Source organism: Rhinopithecus roxellana, chromosome 4 (genome assembly GCF_007565055.1).
Source record: "Rhinopithecus roxellana isolate Shanxi Qingling chromosome 4, ASM756505v1, whole genome shotgun sequence".
Lineage (NCBI taxonomy): Eukaryota > Metazoa > Chordata > Mammalia > Primates > Cercopithecidae > Rhinopithecus > Rhinopithecus roxellana.
Genome location: NC_044552.1, coordinates 126,320,285 through 126,345,893, shown reverse-complemented (window position 1 = coordinate 126,345,893; position 25,609 = coordinate 126,320,285). Strand labels below are relative to the sequence as shown.

The following is a 25,609-nucleotide window of genomic DNA, read 5'->3' as shown; positions in this document are numbered from 1 at the left end:
TTTTTCCTTGTTATCTTGGTAATACCCACCTTATGTATTCATTGTATTCCTTTTATTGTATTCTTTCACTGGCGTATGGTCCTTATGCTAAATTATAATTAAATAGGCCTGTTAACCAAAATGTTTTTATTCATTAGATATACAGTAAACCATGTTTACCTCTCCTGGGTGATGTTTATGAAAACATAATTCAGTAAAACCATTGCTGTTGTCGAAAGGAATTGTATTTTAAAAGCTCTTTATTTGAATGTTGTTCATACTTGTCCCACTGGTTTTATTTGCCATCTTTTTCTGAATCCCTTCGAAGGTGGTGACCTCCTTGACCTGAAGCTCAAGTACAGTCACTCTTCATTTGTACGAGGCATTTTGGAAGCAGTTCAAGTATTCTTTTAAAGTTTCTGTAGAGTGTAACCCCTGAGATTCTCATTCCCTGATCTTTTTACCTGCGAGTGAGTCACAGCTCAGAAACTTAAAAAAATGCTGGGAGCATGCAAAGAGACATTCTTTTGATAGCCAAAACAGAAAACTACATTTTCTTACAGCTCTCTGGTAGTCAGCATCCCCGCTTGTTACTGAGGAAGTACAAGTCTCTTTCAGTTCTTCAAAGGCCCCATGAGACTAGAATAAGCTATTTTGAAAAGAGAAGCGTGGGGTTATTTTAAACCAAGCCAAACTAAGGAGTGAGCTTTTACACTTGAGCTACGGCAAGATAGCCATGTCTCTGACGCTGGGCCAACAATAACTGTCAATCCGTGCTTCCTAACCCGGTTGGCAAATATTTCAGTCTACATTGCAATCTGCATCTGCCTCCTTTCATGCTGGATTTAAAGAAGTGACTGAAATCAATAAATCCCTAAATTGGGGCAAAATAATTTGTTTTTCAATATTTTTTAACAGACTAGGACTAATTGAAACATAATTGGTTAGAAATTGTTTTTATATGAAAAATGAACAGACTTGAAGAAATACAGCTGCACATATTCAACTGCCATCCTATGCATTTACCATTCTAATGTCTGTTTTACTAATATTCATCCCAAAGCATAATTATGGTAAGACAGTAAGACCTCTAAAAGGTGACACATAATTACAGAGAAAACGAAATTGCTGAGTCATAAAGAATACATTTTTCCATTCAAGTGGATTCCACTATCTTAATTAAAAGCCAAAAGTATTGTTAAGATTTCACTATGATTGTATTTCAATTCAATAAAACTGAAATGTATTGAGTTGAATTGAATTGTATTGAATTGCAACTAAAGAAATGTTGCAGTAAATGGCTTCTTGAAAATTTTGAAATTCCAAGAGAAATTGCTGTTTTCCAGGTGCTTTTACCTATGTCGGTGCCTATTATTTAATCTTCATAATACCTTATGTGGTGTAGTTGTCATCATCACACCCTCATTCTACAAACATGGAACCTCTTTTGGTTAGAGGCCATATAGCTAGTCCATAGCAGACCTGGGTTATAACCCAGGCAGTCTGACTGTAGTCTGTGCTTGGAACCATTACTCTAAAAGCTGTCTTAATAGTTAAAGAAATAAGGTTAAAGAAAACAGGTATCAGTAGATAATTTTATCCTAAAATATAAGTAATTTATAACCTAGGAATAGCTGCTGTGCATCATGCTCCTACTTAAGTGCCTGGCTCTGTCCTAAGCACTTTGTATACATTATTTTATTTCATTCTTAACATGCCCCTCTGAGGTAAAGGATTTGTTATCCTTGTTTTACCAATGATGTAACTGAGAATTAGAGAAATTAAGTAACTTGCTGACGGTCACATAAACCTAGTGAGTAGCAGAACTGAAATTGAAACCAGACCTCTTCACTTCCCAAGACCACATGTGTAACCACTATTGCTGGGCTGCTTCCTCCATGTTAAGATTCAGGCACCCATCTGCAATGTGTGTAATCTCAATGCTTTGAGAGGGTGAGACAGGAGGATTACTTGAAGCCAGAAATTCAGACCAGCCCTGAGCAACAGAGTGAGACCCTGTCTCTACAAAAACTTAAAAATTAGCCAGGCATGGTAGCGCATGACTATAGTTTCCACTACTTGGGAGGCTGAGGCTGGAGAAGCACTTGAGCATGAGTTTGAGGTTACAGTGAGCTAATGATGGCACCACTGCACTCCAGCCTGGACAACGGAGTGAGATCCTGTCTCTTAAAAAGAAAAAAAAAAATCACACACTTGTGCCTAAACAGCTTGTACCCTCTTTTGAAAGGAAATTGTTGATAATGAAAAATGTTGATCAAGGAAAGCAGGCCAGGAAATGTTTAGGTTGACAATAATTGTGATATTAAAATATAGCCTGAAAATATTTCTGGTTGTCATTTTAAAAAATCTGTCAAGAAGTGTATCTTTTACTATGCTCCAGAGAGTATTGTAACATTATCCCAGAGTTTTGGCATTCTGATATAATCATATTTTATCTGTAATTGGAAGACTATGTAGCTAAAATAACGTTTTGCTTAGGAAGTTGAAATTCTAGAACAAGGATTTCATTTTTGTGTAGAGGAAGATTCATCACAGTACATATTCAGCCAGAATTTGTGTAATGAAATTCTTAACCTTATAGTAGAGAGAAATAATGGTTGTCCAATTGAATAAACAATTTTTTTGTTGTTATTTTTTTCTTTCTGAGACACAGTCTCGCTTTGTCACCGAGGCTGGAGTGCAGTGGTGCAATCATGGCTTACTGCTGCTTTGACCTCCAGGGCTAAAGTGATCCACCTGCCTCAGCTTCCCAAGTAGCTGGAACTATAGGCGCATGCCACCATGCCCGACTTTTTTTTTTTTTTTTTTTTTTTTTTTTTTGGTAGAGACACAGTCTCACTGTGTTTCCCAGGTTGGTCTTGAATTCCTGGACTCAAGCAACCCTCCTGCTTCAGTCTCCCAAAGTGCTGGTATTAGAAGCATGAGCCACCGTGCCTGGCCTCAATTTTTATTTTAAATAAAATGTAAAACAAATGGGAATACGGAATCAGGCTCTTCATTCCTGACCTCATCAATGAAAGAAAATTTGAAGAATAAGTTTATGGCACAAAAAGCTTGTTTCCTTTAACTTCATATATCATACTTTATTTTGGAAACACACAAGTGTAAAAATAAAAAACAACTCAATCCAATTGCGGATTTTGGTGTCAAAAAGAACGGGTGCTATACTCGCCCTGTGAATTTGGTCTTAATGTCTCTACATTTCTGTGGCTATAATAATAAACCTTCCTTCAATACGTGTTATAAAATATGGGACATGTAAAAAGCTCAGTCAGTCTTTGGCTTACACTGTGTTCTTAAGAAGTGAACTTTCCTTATTAATATTAACTGTTTCCGCATGTCTGGATGTGCTCGATTAAGATTCTGCTCGCTCCAGTGATTCTATTCACCCATCTGTTTCATAATGCCTGTTCTAATAGACTGCGCAGATTGACCCTGTCTTCCACCTTTCCACTCTCTAGCTAAAGGAAACAGCACATAGAACCACAGGGGCGTAGGTGCTTTTAATTTGAAGGAATTGGCAGAATCAATATGTTAATCTGAAATAAAACATTCAATAAACATTTTTTTGTGGAGGTCTTCCCGTTTGGTAAAAATACATATCTGTGTTTATATATTCCCAGGTTTGTATGGCTCCAGTTTAATGACGTGTCATGAGTTAAAACTGGGGCAGTGAAAACTGAACATGCCTCTATAATGAGGCAACATAAATTATGTAAGAGTACATAGCTTCCACTCTGCTTCTCTTTTGGGATAGGTTATGTCAGAACCAGGCATGAGGAAATTTTTTGGGTCAAAGATTTTACTTTCTTTTTCTATCTCTGTTCCCTCTTGGAAAGTGATCTTTTTCTTGGAGTTCAGGAAATAAGTAATTGTCATTGTATTCGGGCATAAGAAAACAAGGGAACTTTTCTCATAGCTCAAGTCTTCTATCTTCATTTTAACAAAGCTTACTTTAAAAGAATGGTATGCTTTAGTAAAACCACAAAAGGGTAACTGCAGATTATCAGTGGATAATTGTGATCCTGAAAACTGAAATATACAGAAAATTTTGACTTTTTAGCTTTTGGACTCATGACGTTTCTCTCTCTATTTAAAAAAAAATCAACTACTCATCAGAGCTTCTAGAAAAACCACAATAATTGGACATTTGTTTTATTTGGGAAATGCCAATTTAAAGTTATATTGCTGTAGAGTATGGTTTTTAATAATAGTTAATATAGCCATTTACAAACTATTTGTTGACCACAGTACTTTCTGGGATAGAATTTGTGCACTCAGTATTATTTCCAATTTAATATAAAACAAATTTGGAAATTCATAGAAGTTAATTTTAGCATGGTAAGCTAATTTTAACATGTAATTTCCAAGCATAACTGCCGCATTATTTTTACAGAGAAAACACAATTTTTATCAATACTTCAACTAATGTTCTTTCTCCAGTTATCAGTGACACTCTTACATTTGTTTTTTTCTATAGCTTCATCCCTCTACTTTCTATGGAATAAGAGACCCTGTCGCCATTTAATTGGTTTCTCTTGGAAAAACAATAATGATTCTCCCCCATTGTCAAAAGAGCAAGTATACTTCAGCAGTTGTAGCAAGTTGTTTTTAGCATGAACTAAGCCAGGGAGCTCAGATTCAAATGAAATTTCACATTTGCTCCTGGAAATGATCTTTCTTAAAAATAATATCTCCTCACAGGATGATCACTAATAAACAATAAATAATTTTAAAATAGCAATAAAAATAGAAAATGTATTTATTGCATGCTTACTGTGTTAGTGTCATTGTGTTACTATATTTTCAAATGGAGACTCAATTAGTGCTTTTGTAATTAAAACTATAGAACTCCTTTTATATTTGTTGGGATATTTTGTTTCAAATGTATTTGCCGTTATTAAAACTTAACAGAACTATGCTTTGGATCTTTAAGAAACTGTCGTGTATTTGTAATGGTAACAGCATGTATGAAACAATAGCACATCATAAACACAGAATACTTTAAAGCACTGAAGTGTGTAGGCCAGGTAGCATATTCTGCATAGAAGAAATTGCAAAATGGGGTTTATTGTGAATCCTGAGAATGGAATACATTAGGGTGAAAAATTTTTAATCCCTGAAATTTAAGAAAAGTAGTTCCTTTTAAAAAAAAAAAAAAAAAAAAAAAAAAAAAAAAACAATTTTTGCCCCTGACATAAGGAGTAAAGCTCTGAATTAAGATTGTAATGGGTCTATTCCATTTTGCAGTATCTCTGGCATGTTTAGTTTAGCATTAGGTTATTCCCGGTCAGAAAGAGGTGAAATCACTTCAGCTGGTGGATTTGACCTGATTAAACCAGGAAAAGCTTCCTAGAATTGGGATTTATTCCCCCGAGCCAATCTTAGCCTCCATCCGAATCCTGGTGCTGAGTAGTATATGGTGACTTAGTTAAATGGTATGGACTTTCAAAACATCTTCTTTCTTTAAATAGAAGTCTTACCAAACTGTGTAAGTAAAATTCCACATGAATACATGTTCCAAATTGTAGTTGAATTATTCAATAGCTACATTTTCCAGAATAGTTCATTTTATTATCCTTAGCTTTAAAATCTTCTTCCTGAATAGGAAATGAAAATTGATAATGAAGAAAATGGACATTTATAGGTATTATTAATTAATTGCCTTGTAGTAGAACTATATATCCTTTCTAAGACTTTAGTAGCATCCTTTGGTTTAAAATTAAGAAAAGCAGTTGTTGAGATGTAGTTCTGAACCATTTTTAAAAAATGTTTCTCTTGTAAAATATTGAATTGCCTGTTTTTCTCAGAGACCAGCATGCTGATGATGTCAAAGAAGACTTTGAAGAGAGAACAGAAAGTGAAATGAGAACATCACATGAAGCCAGAGGTAGCCATAGTAATTCTCATATTACTGATGTGTATTACTGCTGATACGAAACAATCACAGCCTTAACTGGAATACAACAGTCTTTTTTATGTTAAAAATGAATTTTATTGTTTATTTTTATTGTTTTAGGTTCAGGGATACATGTGAAGGTTTGTTATGTAGGTAAACTCGTGTCATGAGGGTTTGTTATACAGATTATTTCATCACCCACGAATTAAGCCCAGTACCCAATAGTTACCTTTTCTGATCCTCTGCCTCCTCCTGGCCTCCGCCAGCAAGTAGACTCCAGTGTCTGTCCTTTCCTTCTTTGTGTTCATAGATTCTCATCATTTAGCTCCCATGTATAAGTGAGAACGTGTGGTATTTGTTTTTCGGTTCCTGCATTAGTTTGCTGAAAGTAATAGCCTCTAGCTCCATCCATGTTCCTGCAGAAGACATGATCTCATTCTTTTTTATGGCTGCAAAAGATGAACTTTAAGTTTGGTTACCTTATTCTTTTTTGCAGGCAATAAAAGTTTATTGTTCAGTATCAATATAGTATGTAATTTTTTATATAGATTCATTTATGGTCTGTATTAACAGTCTCACATATTGGTACAGTATTGTACATAAAGTTTGGTAAGACATTCTCGTTGGACCTTGTCACACATTTTCTTTAGTATTGTTGATGTCATTTGCTTCCTATGTTTAAAACTCAATTCAGCATGTGTTTTGAAATCCAGATATTGTCTTAATCTAATATCACAAAATGAAAAAAAAATTACTTGAACAGTGTTTTAAGTTATATTGGAGGAAATAATTTGTCCTACATCTTTGTTAAAAATATATTGCTTCGGAAGGCCAAGGTAGGTGGATCACCTGAGGTCAGGAGTTCGAGACCAGCCTCGCCAACATGGTGAAACCCTGTCTCTACTAAAAATACAAAAATTAGCCAGGTGTGGTGGTGCATGCCTGTAGTCCCAGCTACTCGGGAGGCTGAGGCAAGAGAATCACTTGAACCTGGGAGGCGGAGGTTGCAGTGAACCGAGATCACGCCATTGCACTCTAGACTGAGCTACAGAGCGAGACTCTGTCTCAAAAAAAAAAAAAAAAAAAAAAAAAAATACAGTGGTTTAATGGTTTAATTAAGCAATGAAGTAATAACTGTTAGTCATAGTATAGATTGTATTTATAAATCAAATATAACAGTAGTTATTTATTTTTGTAAGAAAATGTCAGTCTGATTATGATTTTGATTGTCCCTGTGAACTTTGCTTTTCATGTAAATAGTTTGGTTTAGATTATTATAAGATTTGAGAATGGCACCTGATGGCTTCTTGCAGTGACCTATTTCATAAGTGATGCTTTGATTTCCATATCTGATTTTCATAAAGCAATCATTTATGATTAATTTAAAAGTTATAGTCAGTGCTGTCTTCAGCACCCTTTATGGTGTTTATGTAGCACAGTGTACAAACCCTATAAATGGCCAGAGTTGGAATCTCTGCTCTGCCACGTGCTGCTTTGTGATCTTAGACATGTCATCACACACCTGTGAGTGTTTCTGTTTCTTTATCTGTCTATCCAGGAGGATGATGATAGTATACCTCCCTCATCAGATCGTAATGAGGATGAAGTACAGTCACATTTGTAGCTTGCTTAGAACAGTGCTGTGCAAGTATTCAATTATTTAAAACGTTTCTGATTATGGAAAAGGTAGAAAAATATTTAATTTATGAAGGTTTTGTTATCAGGGCTATTTTGAATTCTTAGACAAAAGCTTCGGCCTTTCTTTGTGAATGGTGGTTTATAAGAGGAGGTAAGAGGGTGGCCATCATTCAGGTCTCAGCTCTACCACTTCCTAGCTGTGTGGCTAGCTCTGGGCAAAGTACTTAACCTGTTTGTGCCTCAGTTTCGTCTTGTGTAAAATGGATGTAGTAATAGTATCTATATCCTTGGATTATTGTGAGGATTAAATGCATCAGTGGCTGGAGTATTCACTCTTATTAATAGTAGTAGTATTGTGGAATAAGTGTCTATTGTATGGAATTACCTGATCATTAAAAGTTCAGATTGATTGATAATAAAATCTTCTAGGTTTTAAGCTTGTTGAGGGAGTAATAATTTGATAACATTTTTAGTTTCTCAGTGATCTTTTAAACTCAGTGTTTATTTAACATTTTATATGCTGGGCCAATTTTCATAATTTCTTTCTGAAAATTGTTTGCGTAATGGAGAATCTCCAGTTTATTAACATATACTATGCATGGTATTCTCTTATTTTTCTTGGTAGCTTTATGTCTTTCTAATTTTTTTCTTTCTGTTTTTCTTGATTTGAATTGCCTACGTTTTTGTTTTATTATTCCTTTCAAGGAACCATTGCTAGGATTCATACATAATTCTTAATTTTGTAATTTTTCAAGTCATTTATTTTTGTTGTTTTTTGTAGTTCAATGTGCATGTTTTGCTTATTGTCCTACTTTTTGTTTGTGAAAGAGAGCTTTATAAAGTAAGTTGTTTTGAGAATTATTGCACATATTTTTATAGGTGAGATTGATCTATAATATTCTCCTTTACTTTCTCATCTGGCTTTAGCCTCCTAAAATCAGTATAATTTTTCTTCTTTTTCACATTTCTGAAACATTTTGAGTAAGACTGTATCATAAAATGTATCTATAGTGAAATCATGTTACAATTCTAGGTTTCCTTTTAACATCTTTCTTAGCTTTAGATTTCTTTTATCTTTTTGAAATCGTTTTTCAAGAACCATTTTGTATGAAAGAGATTTGGATAGCACTTTGTCCAATACTGGATAGCACCGTCCAGTAGTTTACTGGTTGTCTTCACCTAAAATCAGGGAGCTTTGTCCGAAACCAGGCCTTATGACATCTGAAGACGTTTCTCAGTAACACTGGGGACCTCTCAGAGCCTAGTCAGTGGGTTTCCTCCTGCCTCTCAGTTCTTAATAGAGCCCTGGCTCAGTGCCTTATATTGGATTTCCTTTAAACAGATGCTGAGAGTGCTTTGTACAAGAGGTTTGTTGGTGGGTATTCTTGGGAGCAATACCAGTGAGAGAGTGAAAGAAGCAGGGTTGGGCAGACCAAGAAGCTGAGCTGTGATGTAGTTACAGCAGAGGTCTTAGCCCATCTCACAAGTTGTGCAGGTGGCCGTTCGGAGTTTTCCCAAATTCAGGCAAGGGAACCAGACTTTTGTATCTCTGAATTGACCAATCCTCGGATGTTTGCTGGGAGGAGCACATATCCTTGGGCAAGGAAGCTCCTTTTGGCTTTGGACAGTTCCAGAGAGGGAGGCAGCTCTGCGCATCTGCATTTCACAGGGAGGAGAATGAAGCCCTGTTTCTGAAGGGTGCAAAGAATGGCCCACCGCAGGTTCACTATATTCAGCCAGATGTTTGGTCTGTTTTTCTTTGAGGGAAAATCAAACAGAGCAAAAGAAACAAACCAAAATATCCTTTTAACTATGTGAGATTAGGCCAGCTAAATTCAGTCCACTCTCTTGGATTTGAAAATGAACCTGGCTCTTCAATTCAGTCTTCTTTTGTGATGTTTGCCTGGGAAGTCATGAGCCTTTTTGATTCTTTAGATCCGGAAAGCTTCCTTAAGTTAGAGTTAGAGTTTTTATTATTATTAATACTTCTGCTTCATTTGTCTCTTTCTGGAAGGTAATACCTGTTCTTCTTGGGCTAGACCCAAGGAATGATATTAAACATACTTAACAGTTCATTTGGTAACCAGCATAGCACAGGACAGTTGAACGGTCATCTTAGTACTGGAGCAGGGTCCTGGAGGCTCCGTGCTATCACGGAAGTTACACTTAGATGCTGGATCTTGGAGAAGTCCCACAAGGGACTGACTGCATGGTGGGAAGTAACTATTACCAACCAATATGGAAGTATTTTAATATTTTAACAACTTCGGCATTTTGTGATGTTGTCGACATGTTTTTCAAGTTGAAATAACTCACTCAGTCTCTCGTTCTGTCGAGTGTGCTATTTACTGCCTTTAACATGAATTTTAACAGCAGTGTCTCTTATTTTCCTGTGATTTCCTACGTTGGCTTGTTCTCTTCGTAGCCTATTTTTGTTTTTTTGAGTCATTTCCCCTTGCGCAATGCTAACATCATGAAACTCTTCTGTCTATAACTCAGTGCTCTTCTTCTGATGTTTTCTAGAACTTTTATGAGAGGTCCCATAGTAATTGTTTTCTGTTTGATCATTTTTGCATCCCGAGAAGTTTTCCCAAGATCTTTTGTGAACAACACTAAACACTTAATGTTCTGTTTGAGTCCTGGCACAATTCCTCTTTCAGACCCGAGGCTGAAGGTCAGGTAGATGTGCTCCCTTCCGGAGCCCTCTTGTGAACCTACAGGTGCCTACCAGTGTTCATTCTCATTTCCACTCCTCCAGTGGCTGAAGCAGCCCTTTCAAACCTAGCCTGGCTGGGGTGGCATGGGAGTGGGAGAGAACGCCCCTTGCAGTGTGGGTAGCATTTATCATAGAGGACACTTGAGAAACCACGCTAAGTTGCTTTACAGTGTCAAGCGGGTTTAAGACTCAGTAGGCCCATGAGGCCTATTTTGAGTCTAGGAGCAAATTGATTTAAAAGACGCACACATGCGCGCGCGCACACACACACACACACACACACACACACACACACACACCCTTAAAAAAGGATATTTCCCTCCCCCATCCATTTCTTCTGTTAATTCTGTTTAGTTTAGTAGAGTATGTGTAATTATGAGCTTTGGGGGGTGATTCCTGCTATGCTACTGAATTTGATCTTAGGGAACTTTAATACTCAGTACTTCCCTCCCTCCCTCCCTTTCTCTCTCCTTACCTCTTCCCCTCCCTCCCTCCTTACCTCCCTTCTCTCTTTTCCTCTTTCCCTCTCTCTCTCCCTCTCTTTTTTTTTTTTGCTTCTGTCTTCTCTACCTGAATAAGTAGCTCATTCCTACCATTATGGAAGGCCCTTAGTAAAGACTTGAATGATTTGACCTTCAAATTTAAATTGTTGTATTCCTGGGAAAGGTATGATTTTGTTTTCTCTTCTGCAACCACTCTCTCTCCTGGGTGTCTCATGTGTGGAGAGAACTGAATTCTATTTTATAACATGCCAGATTCTCACCTAAAAAGTCAGGCTTGCTTTTTGCTTCCATAGCCATTGGTTTATTTTGATTATTAACCTTGAAGTGATCCACAGTTATCTTTCATGCCTGAGTTAAGTGTCTTGGAAGTTAATTTTATCTATATTCCTTCATGCTGTGAATTCACTTATTTTACCCAAACACTTTTATTGTTCATCCTTTTATATTTGGTCACCAGTTAGTAGAAATATTAAGAGATACATCCCATTTCTTCTGGTTTTATTTTTTCCTTTCATATTGAAAGCATATTTTATAGATTCATGAAATGTTAGCCTGAGAGGGTTATTGACTCATTTTCATTTTTACTATTTTATACCCAATATACTCCCAGTTACATGCTTTTTTTTCAACAGAGGGATAACATCTCCCATTTGCCAACTGCTTGCTATATACCAGATGCTGGGGTAAGCATTTTAGAAATATCATGTCATCCTTACTACAATACTGTTAATTTGATTTAGCCAGGAATATAGAGAGCTGGTCAGTGGCAGAGTGGGGCTTTGAATCCAGGTTTATCAGACTCAAAAACTGACCCTCTTGACCACAACCCTATATTTGGTATTAGGAGGCAGGCAATTGAGGATCACTTCCTGGTGCTGCTGCTGCCTCACAGTGTGGCTTTGAGCACGTCAGGGCTGGACCTCCGTTTCCTCACCTTCGCGATAGCTCCCTCAAAGCGTTGTTTTGAAACTAAACTGAGACAAGGCATTTGGAGATTCTGGTTTCACTTTTGCCACTGGCCTAAAGGAACAGGAATGAGTCGGAATAAGTGGTAAGCAGTAGCTGCTGCTGCGGCTTGTCGACTTAGCATTGTGGGAGCAGATTTGGATCCAAGTTTGCAAGCGGCAAGGAGCATAATGTGTACCTCCTTTTGTCTGGCACTTGCCCTCCTGGGTGAGCCTACCACATGATGGTTCTGTTGGGCCCTAATGGGAACAGTCTGGTAGAAGCAGGTTCTTACCCTCCATGGTAGTGGAGATGTTTCTTTCCACCAAAAGACCTCATATTTGAGTTAGTGTTCCCTATATTGAAGATTTATTGTCTTGTTTCTCCTGAAACACCAGAGGATGTTTATTTCAGGATCATCTTTATCTGAAAAGTCTTCTTACAAAGGTATTTTCTCTGCATCACTTTCTTCTACTCTAAGCCAAATCAGGAATTTTAATACCTGTACTCAACCAGAAATGAGAGACACGTGTGAGCAGATTTGATTTGCAAATTTATACTTTGGATAACAACATTATTGTTTATTAAACTTCATTTTGAAAAAGTGTAGGGACAGAGGATAAGCTTCCCCTCTGCCTTCTCTAAGGGTTCACTGAGATGACTGACTATAGATTAATAGGAGAAAGAGAATATATTAACGTGCATAAACGTGGGAGTCCTGCAAATATGAGACTCAGGGCCAATGGTTGAAGCTTATGACCGCTTTTCATAGAGAAAAGGGGAGTGGGGGTGGGATTGGTATAGGCAATTGTGTAGTAAATAATTTTCAGGAGAAATGAATGAGCCCAAAGAACTATGGCCTGGGACAAAGTTTCTCTGAGTTCTGTGGGAGGTTGCAGGAAGGCGAGGAGCAGAACTTCACTGTGAACAAATGTTGTCTTACTATGTAGATAATGTCTCTTGGGTAATCTCTTGGAGCTGCCCTGAGAAGGACAGATGAAAAGTCTCTCTGGGCATGGTGATGACTTTTAGTGGTTAAGTCTTTCTTGGCTATTTGATGAGACTTCTAAGTTGGCAGTTGCATTTCTTTTGGAAAGAAGTTTTCTTAGTCAATAAAGAAATTCTAGAGAGTTTCTCTCTGCACATGGGAAAGAAGGGATCAGAGAGACCAGGGCATGGGGGAAGGTCATGTAAGCTGCTTCTGAGGCTTACTTCTGAGGCCTTTCAGTTTCCTTTAATTCAGAGCATTTAGCATGCCAAAGTGCTACATTTTGTTGTAGCCTAACAAAAGTCTGCAAGTACATGCTGTATTTATATAGCTGTCGAGTTTCTGATACAGTACAGTGCTGAATTAATAATTGCTGAATGAACAACTTTCATACAGTAAACAATAGAGGCAGGCCTTTATCACTAAGAATCAACATTAAAAAAATCCCTGGTTTTCTGTTTTTTTAGAGGGATGAAATAATGAAGTCAAAAATCCACAAACTTATTTTTCTTACTATTACTCCCATCTGTCATTTTCTTCTGATATTAACGAGACCCAGCAATTGATGTTGTTTTAATGATATATTTCCACAAATTCATTAAATTGCTTTCCAAGTCACCGAAGTGACACTTCCATTTTTTTGTTATTTTTTAGTAACATTAAGTAGTTTATTTGATACCAGCTGTTGGTTTATATAACTTTTATTATCCAAATAATGCATGTTTATTATAGAACAATTAGCAAATACAGGGAAGCAAAATGGAGAAAATCAAAATTACATGTAATTTTATACCATTTTCTGAACATGGGGACCTACTTTTTTAGACTATTTCTATCTGAAATGTTATATAAATTACTTTGTAACCTGCAGTTTGCGTAAGTATTTATACTTCTTGCAACATAATATTAAATATTCTATGGATGGATGTAGCATCACTTAACAAACCAATCCCCTACTGTTGGGTCATCTAGGCTAGTTATTTTGTATGTCTGACTGTTATAAATATTTTTGCAATAAACTTTAGTAGTGATTAGAATCGTAGGAGTGTGTGTGTGTGTGTGTGTGTGTGTGTGTGTAATATAAACACATAAAAGTGACTTATGTAAGGTGAAAGAGGCTTATTTCTCTTCCACATAAAGGAAGTACAGAGCTTGGTCCAGAATTTAAATGGTACTTAACAGTATCAGGAAATCAGGTTCCATTTATCTTGCTGCTCTGCCTTGCAGAGTACCTATTCAGGCTAGCCATTAAAGTACTATTCTACCCAGCAGGAAGGAGGGACATGTTGGGGGAGTGGTGGTGGGTGTGCTCTCAGCCTTTAAGAGCACTTCCAAGTCCAATTAGCAGAACTCATAGGATATTGTAGATTCCACTTCTGCTTGTGTCTATTAGTCATGTGGCCACTTTTAGCTGAAAAGGAAGCTGGGAAATGTAGTCTTCATCTGAGTACAGTTACATACATGGCAGAGACCCTCCACTGTAAGTGGCTTGGAGATGATTGTTGGCGTTCATGCTTCGTTAATTTCTTAAGATGAACTTCTAAACTTGGAATTGTGGAGTCAGTGGATGATAGCTCAGAAGAAATCTTTTCCAGGTGAGAGAAAAGACTTTCGCCCAAAGCTGCTTCCTTGGAGTGTTTTTTGGTTTCTTTAGCATACCAGTGCGTGATGAAGATAAGAATGGGAAACATTCTTTTATCTCACTGGAAGGTACCATCCATCCAATCTATCCAGAGAGCATCAGCTGACCCTGATGGAGGTGCACAGGTGCAGGGTCGGTAGAGGCACCTCTTACTGGGGCTTTGCCAGTGAATGTTTGAAATTTGATTATAAAAGAGATTCTAACAGTACGTTCCTTATCCCATGCAATATCTCATGACTTGTAGGGCCAGGGATATTGGTGGTACTGTGTTCCAAGACTGGAAGCCACTTTTCAGCTGGTCCTGTCTGACTTGTAGGTAGACTTGGATCTTCAAATTTGGCACATAAAGATCTTATCTTTTTTTTCAACAAAACATTGGTCTTTATGCCTCTTATGAATGACTAGAGGGTCTTTGGTGTCTGTCTCTTTCTCATATGTATAGGCCTCACTGAGAAAAATTTTTTTGAAGAAATGTAGTGATTATTTGATTAAACATTAGACTGAGTAGATTAATTTGTTCATAAACATAATGAATGTTATTATTTTTCTCTGCAGTATACTGTGTCCATTTTAACGTACTGTCACTTTTCTCTTAATTCTTATCTTTCCACTGTTGAGGATGACAGCTTTGGTTCTACAAATAAAATGTATCAGATTGTTGAATCAAGAATCAGGAAGGATGACCATTCCTTCCATATGGTAATTTTAGTTATTCCCAGTCAGCCTAAAATATTTGTATTCATTGTGGAGGCACACAACCTGAAACCAAGTGGGGCGAGTGAGAAAATAGTTTGATCACATACCTTTGGTCAATTTTCATCACAGGAAACTTCAGAAATACAGAAAACTTCTTAAAAAGTTTTCTTTTCCATGCATGTCAGTGATTTGAGAGGAGGGTGGCAAGAAATAGGGTCCTAGGCAAAGGGCGGTGGCTGAAATGTCTTTAGAACACTGGGCTATGTTTCCTGAGTCTCATTGTGCACATTTAAACCTACCCTTCCTTACTCTTGGCACTGAACCAGCTACTGGAGCCAGAATGTATTTGCATTTATTTTAGCCTGTATCATAACATGTTAAAATAAAAACCTGGAGTCACTTTTCTGTGCAGTTCAAGGAATGCAGTACAGATTTGCTCAAATGAAGCTGCTTTCTTTATTCCTTTTGGATTAAAATAGGAGGTGGCATGTTCTGTGGCTGATAACATCAGTTAGCGCCGAAGACTCAGCGAAAGGAAGGAAAGTCTTAATGTGAAGGATGCAGAGTTGGTACTAAGATTGGAAAAGTATATATGTCTAGGCCTATTTATAGTATCAGATTTAAAAACATGCAGAGGCGACCACAAACATAAGGGCTTTGGTGTTTTTAGTCATTTCCTTAGAATGGGTTAGTTATTTTTCTAAGGAACAATGTTCGGAACATTAGAAATGAATTGTGAATAATACAGCTTTTAGCAGAAAATAAAATGAAAATAGAGTAGATCTGCAGTGATAGAATGAACACTGCTGAGTGTTAATAGAACATAAACAGTAATAGGACAAAGACTGTAGTTTTGGAAAAGACTATATGGCACCCACTCAGGATACAAATTATAAAGTCAGCCCTATTGTTTTACTGTAGTGTAGAATTGGAACTCTTACCATTTCATATAAAACTGTCTTACGAAATATGTACAAATATTTTATTTCAGATAATAGCTAAGCTCTTTAGAATACCCAAGATTAAAAAGATGTTTTTAAGTTACTCCGTATTTTGCTACACAAAAATTCCTTAAACTCTGGGCAATTCCAAAAGGAAAAGAGAATAAAAACAAACTGTTTCTGGTTTATATATTTGGTTCATAATAGATATTCAATAAAATAGGATGAGGACCTACATCTTTGAGCTTGGCTGGATGAAATGTGGAAAGAGGGATAATGATGGCTTTTTAAAACGTGTTTGAAGATTTGAACTGTTTCATGTGGAGCAGACACTAGAATTTCTCTGTATGAGCTCAATGAGGTAGAACCAGCACCAGTGGGTGTCAGCTCTAATAAAACATATTTTTGACTCAGCATAGTGACTTTCTAGCATTCAGAGCAATTCAAATTTCAGATTAGGCTAGTTTAAGAATAAATTTATTAGAAAACTGTAACAGAACAATAAGAAATAATTTTTTAAAAATTTACCAGTTATAACAGCCTCAGGAAACATCTGATACATAGGAATAAATTTAACAAAAGATATGCAAGATCTCTACCTGAAAATGACAAAATATTAATGAGAGACATTAAAGAAGAGCCAAAGAAATTGAGGGATTTTGCTTCTTTGTGAATTGGAAGACTCAATATTGTAAAGAAATCATTTCTTAACCAAATTTATCTATTGGAAATTTGTCTAGTAGAACTATGTTTGATAGAAAGCCTAATCTAAATCTTAGCTTTAAAAAAAAAAAAAAAAGAATTGTAAAATTGATAATGCAAATGCAATAGCCATGGCAATCTTGAACAGACCTACATCACAGACATCAGTATACTTACAAAATGATAGTAATTAAAGTTGTGGATTGGGATAAACAGACCAGTGGGACAAAATAAGGGATCTGAAAGACACTGATATTTATGTTAAAACTAGCACTGCAGTACAGTGGGGAAAGGAAAGGATGGTCTTTTCAGTAAATCGTGGTTGGATAATTAAAAATCTATGTGGAAAAAATCTATGAATATTGATTCTTGCCTAATATATACACAAGACATAAATATCAGATGGATTGTAGATCTAAACATGAAAGGTAGAGCATAAAGTGTTTAGAGGAAAGCAGAGAAAACTTTTTTTATGGTCTTGGGGGTAAGCACAGGTTTCTTTAATAGACATAAAAGACATTTACCATAAGAGAAAAAATTAATAAATTAGACATTATTACAGTTACTTCTGTTATTCAAAAAACCCTATTAAGAAAGTAAAAAGGAAGGCACAGAGTGGGAGGAGATATTTGTAATACATATTTCCAACAAAGGACTTCTACCCAGAATATATATATAGACAACATGTATAAATCAGTAAGGAAAAAGGAAGACAACTCAGTAGAAAGGTAGACATAAAACATGAATGAGCCCTTTACAAAAGAGCCTGTCTATGTGGACAATAAACATAGGGAAAGATTATCAATATCATTAGTCATCGAATGCAGTTGTAACTGTAATGTGATACCACTATACACCCACTATAATGGTTAAAAAGAAAAAGATAGACAATACCAAGCACTAGTGTGGAAGTGAAGCAATTGGAACTGTCATATGCTGTTGGTAGGTATTGTGCAGTTGTTTTGGAAAGCTGGCAGGATTTCCCATAGCTTAATGTACACAAATGCTATGACCTCAAAGTTTCACTCTTTGGTATATGTGCAATGGAAACACATACATATGTTCAAGAAATTGTTACCGGAAAAGGGTCCCGATCCAGACCCCAGGAGAGGATTCTTGGGTCTCACGCAAGAAAGAATTCGGGGCAAGTTCAGAGAGTGAAGTGAGAATGCAAGTTTATTAGGAAAGGAAAGGAATAAAGAATGGCTACTCTAAATGGTTGCCCATTTTTGTGGTTATTTCTTGATGGTATGCTAAACAAGGGGTGGATTCTTCGTGCCTCCCCTTTTTAGACCATATAGGGTAACTTCCTGATGATGTTGACATGGCATTTGTAAACTGTCCTGGCACTGGTGGGAGTGTAGCAGTGAGGATGACCAGAGGTTACTTGGTTTTGGTGACTTTTGTCTGACTTCTTTACTGCAACCTGTTTTATCAGCAAGGTCTTTATGACCTGTATCTTGTCCCCATCTCCTGTCTCATCCTGTGACTTAGAATGTCTTAACCATCTGGGAATGCAGTTGTCTCAGACCCGGGAGGTCTCAGCCTCATTTTACCCAGCTCCTGCTCAAGATGGAGTTGCTCTGGTTCAAATGCCTCTGACAAAATAATCTGTACAGGAATGTTTGTAATAGCAGTGTTTGTAATAGCCCCAAATTAAAAACAACTCAGATGCTCATTGTTCATGATCTCCAAATGAATTACAGAGTATTCACAACCACGAAAAACCATACAACAAAGAGAAGGTAACTTCTACTACTCACAACAATGCGAATGAATCTCAGAAACATGCTGTTTAGAGAAAGAAGCCAGATACCCAAGTTTCCATTTTAAATACAATTCAAAAGAGGGTAAATGAATCTATGGTGTTAGTAGTCAAGGAAGTGGTCACCCTTGTTTGACAGGTGAGAGGTAATTGGAAGTGTGTGCTGGCCATGTTTTGTTTTCAGTCAGGGTGTTGGTTACATGGGTGTGTTCACTTTACGAAAATTCGGTGAGCTTTATACTTAGTGATTTCTGCATCTTTCTGTAGATCATAGAAATACAAAAGCAAGGCTTTTGTGATGGAATTGAGGTGTCCTTGTAACTGAGCTGGTGTGTGAGCAGAGAGGAAATGTAGGGGAGGTGCCTTTCTTCTGAGGTGCTTTGAATACCTAGTTTTCAGAAAAGGTTTCCGTTCTAAAGGACCATAAGGAGATGATGATTGACAGCTCTAAGTCAAGCGTCCAGAGGACAAAAATCCTTTGCTAGAGAATGGCTGTTTTAAGCCATAAAACTAGGTTTGGATTCAGAAGCTCTAACGTAAATAGAATATTCAGTAGGTTTTTTTGTTGTTTTAAGAGATGGAACTTTGTCCTGTAGCCCAGGCTATAGTAAGATTACTTAATAGTTTTAATTTTGATCTGAACAAATTAAAAAATGACACAAGCATTTGCATTTCTGCTGTTTTATTTTTATTGCAATAATTTCATATCCCTGTCAAAAAACTAAATTGGCTATTTAAGAAATCAGTATGATTAGTAAATAAGAAGTTAAGAAACCAAAGCAAGCCCTGAAACAGAAGGAGAGAAAGGATGCTAACTGTGCATACATGGTAAACACAGGTGTTGGACTTGAGATGCAACTTGGCTGTTACCCTTACAACATCCAAAGCAGAAAGGGGAACAAATAAGCAACTTGCTAGGATAAGATTAACTTTCCTTCCCATTAAAACTTTGAGGCCTGTTGCTTATCTGAAGCATTAAAGAGACAACATTGAACAACATAATGAAGCATATTTTTAGCAATGAGTGCTGTCGCAAATAATATCAGTTGAATTTACAGGCTGTTTTTTATAGTGACCTTCAGTAAAGACAAAGAAGAGCCTATTCAATAGCATAATGCTGAAAGGAACCAATGCTTTAACCACCCCCACCCCAGTCTCGTTATCTGGGAGATGCATGGCATTTGGGGCTTGCTGCTTTCAGAGAGTGATTCCCCATTTGTTTTCATTGACCAGGTGCCCGGGAAGAACCCACCGTCCAGCAGGCACAGCGTCGGTCAGCTGTCTTTCTGTCCTTTAAGTCCCCAATTCCATGTCTGCCCTTGCGCTGGGAGCAGCAAAGCAAACTTCTTCCAACTGTCGCTGGAATCCCTGCCAGTAAAGTTTCCAAATGGAGCACAGACGAGGTATATTTTATTTTCTTTGCTGCCGGACACCAGATACAGGAGTACTGGCTTAAGAGGTGTGGAACATTGAGCGTAGGTAGCGTTTAGTCTTTTTTTTTTCTGAAAGAGAAGAAATTATTCTGAGAGAAATAACTAATGCATATGGGTTACATGTTTTGAACCTGTAGCATTTAGATTCTGACTATGTTTTTTAACTGGGAATTTTGATATTGCTTTTGACAGGTGTCAGAATTTATACAGAGCTTACCTGGGTGTGAAGAACATGGAAAGGTATTTAAAGATGAAGTAAGTGTTCCACTAAATTGCAATATGTTACTTAATGGGATCAAAGCACTGAAATGCAGTGGATGGTGAAATGTGTGGAATTGGCAGAGTCAAAAAGAGATGGGTTGTGTTGAAATTGACAAATTGATGTATACTAACAGGCAGTATGAACAGTTGTATAAAAATGTCTTTGTATAAGATGAGATGCAAAAGAATGTTTGTGAGTACCATTTTATGATGCCCCACAGCAGTAACACTAGGCTCCTTGTAAAAAGAAAACCCACAGAACTTAATAGCATGCATTTATATAGTTTATAGTACAGAAGAAGCAGCCAAGGAAAGAAATAAGCAATGTTTTATCTTTTTAATAAAGTGAAATTAGTTTCCATTATTTTATTTTCCAACATCATTCTAACAACATGATTGACTCCATTTGAGATTTGTAATAAGTAATATTAGCATTATGTCTAAAAAAAATCCCTTAAGTCATATACATTCCTCAGTAATGTTTATAATAAGATATTTATCACAGTCCACTTTTGGAACATTATTTTATTAGTTGTTTTCAACTACCTCTCCAAAACTTCAGTATAAGGGGTGATTAAGAATGGTATCACTTATGGCAGTGAGCACTAGAATAAAAAGGAACCTGGTTTCGAACTTTTAATTCTGTAAGCATACAGCAGGAGACCCTTATTCAGTAGAGACCTTGAAAAATAAGCCACTTGCCTGTCATCTCCTCCAAGTAAAGCAGTCAATTACCCCTCTGATTTTGGCTGTGTCTACTCCTGCCAGAAGGCAGAAAGTAGACTGAGTAATCTCAGAAGGTTTTCTCCAACATCTGCTGTCTACAGTTACACGCATACACACCTTGTTTGCCCCTATGTGTAAAGCTCAACTGTTAAGAACAGCACACTTTCAGTTGCATGGCAGGAGTGTAGACACAGCTAACAATCCAGCCACCAGTTATCAGTGTTGTTACACTGTGAGGTATAATTTTTGCATTAAAGGAAAGCCTGTTAAAATGCACAAGGATCTGATTTCCAACATCCTTTTTCTGATTTATGTTCTTATTGTGCAAATGTTTTATTTTCTCTCTATTTGATCTTTAATTGGCACTTACTCAGATTTTCTTTCCCTGAGTCCTAAGTGTCTTCACTGACATTCTGAATTCATTTTCTGTTTTTTTCTCTCTCTCTCTTTTTTTAATCGAGATGGAGTCTTGCTCTTCTAGCCCAGGCTAGAGTGCTCACTGCAATCTCCGCCTCCCAGGTTCAAGCGATTCTCCTGCCTCAGCCACCCGAGTAGCTGGGATTACATACAGGTGCCCACCACCACACTCGGCTAATTTTTTTGTATTTTTAGTAGAGACTTGGTTTCACCGTGTGTTGACCAGGCTGGTCTTGAACTCCTGACCTCAGGTGATCCGCCCACCTCGGCCCCCCAAAGTGCTGAGATTACAGGCATGAGCCACTGTGCTCAGCCTGAATTCATTTTCTATCGCTGAGCGGACGCAGAGCCACATAGGGAGCTGTTGGTCTCTCTTGGAAAGTGTCATGTAGTCATTACCTTTGAAAATAAGAAAGCATTTTTGAAAATAAATTTATAATGCATCTCTTTTATAACTTCTGTTTTTTATTCTATTGATATCTAGATAATCCATATAGGTTTGCTCTATTATTCAGTTTAAGTAAGATTCAAGTCTAAATTCAAAATGATATGGTATTTCTTTGAGTAGTTTTTTTATTCATGGCAAATTGTCTTTGGAGATGTTCCTCAGTTACCAAATACCCTCAAAGCCAGATCCTTCTCTAGAGGAGTGAGATAGTTAATATTGTCTGTCGATATCTATTATTCACTCATTCACTCTCATTCATTCATCTTGTGCACATTTGTTAAATTCCGACCATGTGTATGTTACTTTGTGTCATGCTCTTGTGAGAAGGATGATTTGAAAATAGTAAAACCCAATCCTTGTTCTCAAGTGTCTCACAAAGTCAGTGGGTTTGAGTTTTGAGTCCTACAAGTAAACCATAGTACAAATCTAACTGAAGTCTTATAAATCATCTCTAAAAAGCAAAGTACAAGTATTCAGATAGGCTCTTGTTGGAAATTATCCTTGACAGGACTCTCTTACACACGCCACATCTCATCTGTTGAAAATCCTATTCGGTGTATCTTTGAAACATATAAAACCCTATCACTCTACCGCACCACCACCCTGGTCTGCGCCGCCATCCTCTCCCACTTGAATTAGTGCAGTAACCTCCAAACTCATTTTCCTGGTTCTGTTTTTGCTCCTCTACAGTCTATTCCCAGCACAGCCAAGGTGACCCTGCTGAAACCTAAGTCAAACCATGTCACTCCTCTGTTCAGATCCTTCCAGTAGCTTCATCTCTCAATCAGAATAAAAGCAGAAGTCCTTATAAGGGCCTGCAGTCTGATACCTCATTACCTGTCTTGCCCCCGGCTCTTTGTTTGCTCTGCCCCTCACGAGTCTACGCGCTGGCCTCCTTGCTGTTCCTCTGATTGTCCAGGCTTGCTTCCGCTCCTCCTTCCGCACAGAACGCTCTTCCTCCAGATCTTCATGTGGCTCACTTCTGCTCAGATACCAGCTTACCAATTAGTCCTGCCCTGACTTTCCGACTTGAAAATTGCTTCTTGGCACCACACATGTATCCCTGCTCCTGTTGCCCATTCATCTTCCTAGTCAGCTCTGTTTAATCATAGCACAAATCACCTTTTTTCTTTTTTTGGAAACAGAGGCTCGCTCTGTCACCCAGGCTGGAGTGTAGTGGCACAATCTCAGCTTACTGCAACCTCTGCCTCCCGGGTTCAAGCGCCTCTCATGCCTCAGCCTCCCAAGTAGCTGGAACTGCAAGTGCGCGCCACCACACCCAGCTAATTTTTGTATTTTTAGTAGAGATGTGGTTTCACCATGTTGGCCACGCTGGTCTTGAACTCCTGACCTGAAGTGATCCACTTACCTCAGCCTCCCAAAGTGCTGGAATTACAGGCATGAGCCACTGCTCCTGGCCAACATGAATCACTTTCTAACTTACTGATTAATTGGCTTACTTAGTATGTTTATTGGCTTATGGTCTGTCTACCACTTCTAGAATGTAAACTCCACAAAAAGTTTTTTTTGCTTACTTGTTTTTGTTTTATTTGTTTTATTCCCTGCCATATGTCTAGGCCCAAGAAGAGTGTATAGAATAAAATAGACATTAAGTATATTTTTATTGAGTCAATACACTCATGCCTTTACACTCTGAGAAAGACTCATTCAGACAGAGCATGTCATTGTGGTTTCGAGTTAAGGCATTGGAAAAGACCAAATAGTGCCCAGTGAAAAGGGCAGTGAAATGGAAGGCAAGAGCTCCTAAATTCCACATCCCTCTCCCTCGTTTTGGGCCATTAGCAAGACACCTAATGTCTGTAATTATAGCATTATATATGCATTGCAGAAGCTAATAAAAAAAAGTAAGCCTTGTAATACATTGCAGTGGTCACTGTTGTTCTTAGGATCTGCTTTCTTGAATAAAGTTTACTTCCTTCCAGTCAAGGCTTGTTCTTATGGCCACATGTCAGAGCAACCTGTATGTAATAAAGAGTTTAGAAGTAGCCTCAAGATTTTTCTTTCTAGTGTATGTAACCTTATAAATAACAACCTACCAAAATGTATCCTTCCTGTCCCACTTTTAACTTCAAATCCCAGCCACTAAGTTCTCTGAATGTTTCTTTTCATCAGTCATCTGTTGTGTTATACTCTTACATAGTTTCAGAAGGAGACTTGGTGTCTGCTGCAAGCCTTCAGTAGGGCCAAGGTTATGATAAACCAATCAGCTTTTGTAGTGGGCTCCTTGGGAATGTCAGTTGACACTTTCATTAATGACTTAGAAGACTTCTACAGGCTATCCATTGTACTAAGATCTGCCTTGGTTGAGCAAAATGTTAATAGATCTGCCTTTCTTCCTGACCTTGCTTTATCAGAGGGCTGTCATAGCACAAGCAAATGAGAACAAACCAAATGTTTCCAAAAAACAGGAGAACATTTCTCATACCTGCCGCTTAACGGTGTTGCACTTAGAGATTAACATTGGAACATTTTTCCTTCTAGTTTACAACAGCAGGATGTCTTTTTACTGAAATTAGCACACTTTTTCCATATAATAGTTACTTGAAGAAGTTGTCTAAGATGACTCCAGTTCTTGCTGATGAAGCATTTAGGCAGTCTATATTTACAAGTCTTTCATCTTAAGAAGTAGTTATTTAATTATATCAGCCTTTGTTTAGAGAACTGTGAGCAGCATTTAGAGTTGTCTTAGTTTGCTAGGGCCACCATAACAATGCCAACCACAAACCAGTGGCTTAAATAGCAGAAATGCATTGTCTCACAGTTCTCGAAGCTGAGAATCTGAAGAAGGCTAGAAGTCAGGGAGTTGGCAGAGTTGCTTCCTCCCACGGGCTATAAGGAAAGAATCTGTCCTGGGCCTCTCTCCTTGACTTGTAGATGGTTGTCTCCTTTGGGTATTTACGTTGCCTTCCCTCTATGTGTGTCTCTTGTAGTCTCTCTTTGGGTCTTTACATTGCCTTCCCTGTATTTGTGTCTCTTTCTCCAGATCTCTCCTTTTTATGAGGATTCCAGTCATAATTGGATTAGGCACCCAACCTACTCCCGTGTGGCCTCATCTTAACCAGTTACCTCTGCCTTGACCCTATTTCCAAATAAAAGTTACATTCTGAGGTACTGGGGGTCAGGACATCAACATATGAATTTGTGACAGGGACACCATTCATCCCATAACAGAGTGCATTGCTGTCAAGGTTTCTGATGTTCTAAGGCAGAGAACAGATGTGTGTTTTACTTTTTGTATAAGGTGGGAAAACTGAAAGGGAAACTTTTTTTTTTTTTTTTTTTTAAGGTGACAAAGTTACCTAAGAGCTGAAAGACTGTTTCTTTGCTCTGCCCAGGAAGCCAGACATCTTCTTCATAGTATTTTATCTTTTAACCTGAAAGATGTGTTGTGCCTTTGAACTTCTAGAGAATGGTAGCCTATTTTTCAGAAGCATAGACTTTTGTCTTAGAAGATGCCCAGAGAGAGGAAGGGTCTTTCTCATGGTTACCTTACCCGAGTATTAGAAGAACCACCTTAAAGTCAGTGACTCTCAACACCAGCCTCACATTCACTGTTTCATTGCCCTGTTAGTAAATGCTTTTCTTCAGTGTGTAAAGACTAACTGTGGCCACACTAGAAATAAGTGTTATTTTTCCGATTTTCTTCATGGTGGAAGGCTAATTTTGGGGGAAAAAAAAAAAAAAAGTTGGAATTAGCTGATACGTTTTTCTGAATTATTTTATGTCCACTAACATTCATGTGTCTGTTACCTCTTCTAATTTTAAAACCTGCCATGATAAAAACTACACTTTGGGCACCCTGAATTTTTCCATATTCTTCTTAACTCTACACCTAATTCAGAGTAATCACAGGAAGGTATGAGCACCT

General features: G+C 37.5%; 1 protein-coding gene across 8 annotated transcripts in view; it reads left to right on the top strand.

Moving 5' to 3' along the window:
* The window catches only part of L3MBTL3 (L3MBTL histone methyl-lysine binding protein 3), a 124,463-nt gene that overhangs the window by 96,780 nt on the left and 2,074 nt on the right, over positions 1–25,609 (top strand). For all 8 annotated transcript variants that reach the window (XM_010354707.2, XM_010354709.2, XM_030929171.1 and 5 more), the window contains 3 exons: positions 5,811–5,890; positions 19,669–19,838; positions 20,061–20,123. In XM_010354707.2, coding sequence (XP_010353009.2) covers positions 5,811–5,890; positions 19,669–19,838; positions 20,061–20,123 — 313 coding nt within the window. The remainder of the gene's footprint in view (positions 1–5,810; positions 5,891–19,668; positions 19,839–20,060; positions 20,124–25,609) is intronic.